General features: G+C 40.8%; 1 protein-coding gene across 1 annotated transcript; it reads left to right on the top strand.

Moving 5' to 3' along the window:
- Positions 1–2,479: 2,479 nt before the first annotated feature.
- Positions 2,480–5,031, top strand: LOC138589319 (tubulin alpha-1C chain-like). The gene is made up of 4 exons (XM_069659548.1): positions 2,480–2,575; positions 3,335–3,557; positions 3,635–3,783; positions 3,896–5,031. The coding sequence occupies exons 1-4, from the start codon at positions 2,573–2,575 to the stop codon at positions 4,871–4,873; spliced, it is 1,353 nt and encodes a 450-aa protein (XP_069515649.1). The 5' UTR covers positions 2,480–2,572; the 3' UTR covers positions 4,874–5,031.
- Positions 5,032–5,523: the final 492 nt, after the last annotated feature.

Here is a 5,523-nt window from a genome sequence, read left to right as displayed (position 1 = left end):
TCCCTTTCTTTTCTTTGCTGTGGCTAATTATCACTGTAAATTGTTTCATTTTCATGCTTACTGCAAGACAAATTAAACATATAGTTTATTTTATTACACTATGGAAAATAAAAAACACAGCTGTTTAGAATATTCGACTGAGATTAGTCAATTACAGTAAAGAACACGCTGTTGCTAGGGAAGCAACTGTGATCACAGTATCAGTTAACCATCAGCCAGTTTACTGTGATGACAAAAACAACTGAGATAAAGCACCAGAGGTTGAAAGATACACAAAAAAGGCTGAATGAAAAGAAGAGTCGACAAAATTGGAGCAGACACGCAAAGTAAACGTTAAAGGAAACACAGTATGGGCTGGTTAATGCAAAAGAAAATGTCAACAAGCTTTGACAGTGACGAGGCAGAAAACCTCAAACGGGTGCTGCGGTGATTTTTGCGTCCCCGCTTACCTTGTCCCACATCACCATCAATGGAAATGTTCAGTTTAAAGTAGATTTAAATAGCTAAGTAGGCAGATTTTAAGAATGCTGCAGTGAACTGTACCTTAAGTAGTACATTCAACCGTAGAATCTAAGGGGACTATTTCTTTAGCAGAATAAGTAAAAAGTCTGTTACAATCAATAAAACAATTTCCAAGTCAAAATCTTGTATCAAATCATCGATTTGTTTTTAGGAAGTAGCCGTTTAATTTGTGGGGTCCTGAAGCCCTCTGTCAGGGTAACTTTAACCCTCATGTAGCATACAGCAATACAGCAAACAACATAACTCATAACAGCTCGTTTGACCAATAGCTTCACACTATCCTTTTTATCAGTTTGTGAGTCTGATTTTAATTCAAGTCCTAAGGGTGAGATTGGCATTTTAAAGAGACAGCAAACTAAAACATGTCTGACCTATTTTACCCCCCTCTATCAGCACTAATCCTTCAAACAATAGACATGATCTTGTGTCACAGCAGAGAGCAGAAAATAAAAAGGGTCAGGCCTACTATCATAAAAAAAAGACAATGTGTGCAATAATACAGTCTTCAAATGCAAAATGGGAAGTCAACAGAAACAGTCAGTGGCACCTTTGTGTTTTGCAGTTCATTTAAAGGTTATCTGACTAAAGCATCTTCTATTTTTGAATGACTTGCACTTTTGTTTGAACGGCCCACTTGTTAGAGGTTTTTGCTGTACCAAGTAGGCCTATGTGTTTCAACAATGAAAGCAGTTGTGTTATGTGTGCAGAAGGCTCGGGGTTCTAAACAAATCTGTAATCCAAATCGCCTTTGTCTGTACCCCAGTTTGAGTGTATGTCCATTTACTTAAATCAGGCTGAGTGCAGATTTGGGATGCCTGCTGGGAGCTTTACTGTCTGGGACATGGGACCCATAGCATTGTGAGTTACATTGTGACCTGTAGTGGTAGTGTCTAAAGGAGGGGTGTGCCCACAGTTGTGCTTATGAACACAGCAGCAGCTGTAATGGCAGTGAGGCCTGTTTTCGGGACATGTCACTGTAGGAAAAATTGGGTGTAAACTATGAAATTAAAAATGGCTGACTTTCATAGCTGCTTCATTTCCAGGGTCCTAGCATTGTTTATACCATTATACGAGAAAATGTTATATTATTTATTCTACTGAAGAGCGTGGCTCAAAAGCAGTTTACTTTGAATTAATAAATTTGTTTATGAAACTTAAATTATTCAGATATTTCATACTTAGTGAAGAAAGTGAATGGTGACTTGGCAAATTGAAAATCACAACTTACTAAAAAATGAGACCCTTTATTATTTGAAGATTTTCAAAGAAATATAACCCTGATAAAATATGGATGTGTGTTTTGTAAACATCATATTATAACCGTTGCATTTCCCCTCTTGATACGTATGAGTTAGTTCGCTTGTTTGGAAAGACTTTCAGGGTGACTCATGAAGGTCCAATATTTAAGGAGTTCAAACTGGCGTATTGACGTTTGCACATTTCTGTATAATATGTCTATTTTAGCTAAATATTACACATGTACATTATAAGTCTAGATTGTTTAAATGTATGCCTTCCTTCATATAATGGTGAAAATGTTTTTATTACATTCTGAATGTCTTCATTGCATAGAAACACAGCATGCAGTACGCCTGATTGATTCAATATCTATATTATTATTATTAGCTTTATATTATATAGTATAAGAGAGTATATGTTTTATGTCTATTTATATTTTATCGTAATAATGTTGATTGCTATTTATCCATTATGTTGTGATTTTTTGGTTGAAAAGTTCAATACAGAAAACAACGGTCACTCTGTCATGGCGGATTAATGTTTTTAATAACACCTGCATTGATGTCCGCTTTGAGAAAGGCCGACTTGACGAAAACGAATGTTGTGGTTCAACAAATAGGAAAGGAGCTCGTGTGACTCTCGACAAATGAGATTCAGCTGCGCGTGCCCCCCCGTGGTAACCCAGTATAAAATCTCCATCGGGGTGGATTTGGCATTTTCTTCTTACAGCAGACTCATTGTAAATCAGGTGTGAGAGTTTAATTTGTCTTTTCATCTTATTCCGACCCCTTTAGACACTGCGTCAGGAAACATGGTGAGTATGAAACGATGGGAAGTCGACTATTTGATTAAATCGGACTCACGCTATTTAATTATCAATTTTATATAAGGTATTGAATCGTTTTTGTCTGCTAACGTTTGCTAATGTTGGCTAGCTTATTGTCAAATGTTTTGTTACGGTTATCGTTTCTCCCTTTGGAGAAATGTAACGCTGGGAAAGGATGACCTAATTTGATGAAGCCTTTTTCTATCTACGCAGTAAGCTGTCAGTTGGGATATATCAGTAGTCTTTTCACGTTCCTCTGCACTACGGTCTATTTAAAGGGCCTGGCAGCTACCCGAATTTTTTATTGTAAGATAACTTAATTAAACGCTTGTTTTGATGAACATTGTTGCCTTAGGAGACGTTTGTGCATCGCGACATGTATATGAAACCCAAAGCTCTGTCTGCCTTTGGTAGGCTGGCATTTTACACCTTAAAAATGAATGCCATGATCTCATTAGAGGATTTTTTTTTTATGCATTTCTTTTTTTATATGTATATACAGATACTCGATGTTTTTGAGAGGGTTACATCAATGTGCAACACTGGTGACTAGGTGATGATGATGTCGTGGTATCTGGCTCTTTACAAAGACCTCTTTTTTCCAATCCTACCTTAAGGCCTGAGCTTTTGAGCTGTTTTTAACATGTGATCGGTTACACAAATAATTTAATTAGACATGGTTAGCACATGAAGATTTTGGCAAAATGTAATTAAATGCAACTTACTGACTTAGTTTTCCTCCTCCAGCGTGAGTGTATCTCAGTGCACGTTGGTCAGGCTGGTGTCCAGATTGGCAATGCCTGCTGGGAGCTTTACTGTCTGGAACATGGGATCCAGCCGGATGGACAGATGCCCGGTGACAAAACCATCGGAGGAGGAGATGATTCCTTCAACACCTTCTTCAGTGAGACTGGAGCTGGGAAGCACGTCCCCAGAGCTGTTTTTGTGGACCTGGAGCCCACTGTGATCGGTAAAGTAAAATTTATTATAAATGTGTTTTCTAGTTTTACCCCAATCACTGAAACCCTTTTTTCTTAATCTTCTTAGATGAGGTGCGCTCTGGGACCTACCGCCAGCTGTTCCACCCTGAGCAGCTGATCACTGGTAAGGAGGATGCTGCCAACAACTACGCCCGTGGACACTACACCATCGGCAAAGAGATAATCGACTTGGTGCTGGACAGGATCCGCAAGCTGGTGGGTAACTTGATATCAGGACGAATCAATTACTAATTTTTTCCAGAATGTCTGATTACATGACATAACTGTGACTAATATATAATCACTGTCTCTCCCTCTCTGTCCTCAGTCTGACCAGTGCACCGGCCTTCAGGGCTTCCTGGTCTTCCACAGCTTCGGAGGTGGCACCGGCTCTGGTTTCACCTCCCTGCTGATGGAGCGTCTGTCAGTCGACTACGGCAAGAAGTCCAAGCTGGAGTTCTCCATCTACCCAGCTCCCCAGGTGTCCACCGCTGTGGTGGAGCCCTACAACTCCATCCTGACCACCCACACCACCCTGGAGCACTCTGACTGTGCCTTCATGGTAGATAACGAGGCCATCTACGATATCTGCCGTAGAAACCTCGATATCGAGCGTCCCAGTTACACTAATCTTAACAGGTTGATCAGTCAGATTGTTTCCTCCATCACAGCTTCCCTTCGTTTCGATGGTGCCCTCAATGTTGATCTGACAGAGTTCCAGACCAATTTGGTGCCATATCCCCGTATCCACTTCCCTCTGGCCACCTATGCCCCTGTCATCTCTGCCGAGAAGGCTTATCATGAGCAGTTGACGGTATCAGAAATCACAAACTCCTGCTTTGAGCCAGCAAACCAGTTGGTAAAATGCGACCCTCGCCACGGCAAATACATGGCCTGCTGCCTTTTGTACCGTGGTGATGTGGTGCCTAAGGATGTGAATGCTGCCATAGCCACCATCAAAACAAAGCGCACCATCCAGTTTGTGGACTGGTGCCCCACTGGTTTCAAGGTTGGTATCAACTACCAGCCCCCCACTGTAGTTCCTGGTGGTGACCTGGCCAAGGTCCAGAGGGCTGTGTGCATGCTGAGCAACACCACTGCTATTGCAGAGGCCTGGGCTCGTCTCGACCACAAGTTTGACCTGATGTACGCTAAGCGTGCCTTTGTTCACTGGTATGTGGGTGAGGGTATGGAGGAGGGAGAGTTCTCCGAGGCTAGAGAGGACATGGCCGCTCTGGAGAAGGATTATGAGGAGGTTGGGGCCGACAGTATTGGGGAGGAGGAAGATGAAGGGGAGGAATATTAAAATGGCATGCGTCCCAGTCTAATGAGTTGTAATGTGTGCCTTGAATGTCAGAAAAATAAAGCTTACTCATTGACTGCATTCTTGTTCGCTTCTATTACGGTACTCATCCCACAGGCAAAGTAACTGTTGGTAATAAAAGCAATTCCACAAATACTTAACGTTTGTTATTCTTTACATCAAACAGTGAGGGACTTTTAGATGTCCACAGTAAGGAACTAACTGTACACCAAAGTAACTATCAAATTATGACATTTTAGACTGCAGTTTTAAACAACACATTATTACAAATGCAGAATGGTGCCATTTCTCAATGAATGGGGACCTCTGATGGTGGAAGGAAACAAGGTAAAGTGCACAGGGAAGAGGTGGTGCAATGAAACCACCAGATGCCTAAATCATTTCTTGGATAACAAATATAACAAAGTAAAGATTGCAACATGTTTTTATATTACTGTTAATGAAATAGATCACTGAAAGATTTTATATTTTTTAAATTCCAGACTTAAAGGGGGTCAGCCCTTAGATTTAGTTTGTGACCCTTACTAGCAATCTTTACCTAAATATAAATAAAGTATACTTTACCCCCCAAAAGGTAGCTGCAAGGGGGTTCTATTGTCTTAAAATACAGGGAGGTTTTGGCTTGGTTTTGC

Source organism: Semicossyphus pulcher, unplaced genomic scaffold (assembly GCF_022749685.1).
Source record: "Semicossyphus pulcher isolate SPU_LCO1_2020_fin unplaced genomic scaffold, fSemPul1.0.p SCAF_13, whole genome shotgun sequence".
Lineage (NCBI taxonomy): Eukaryota > Metazoa > Chordata > Actinopteri > Labriformes > Labridae > Semicossyphus > Semicossyphus pulcher.
This window is presented reverse-complemented; position numbering and strand designations above follow the sequence as displayed.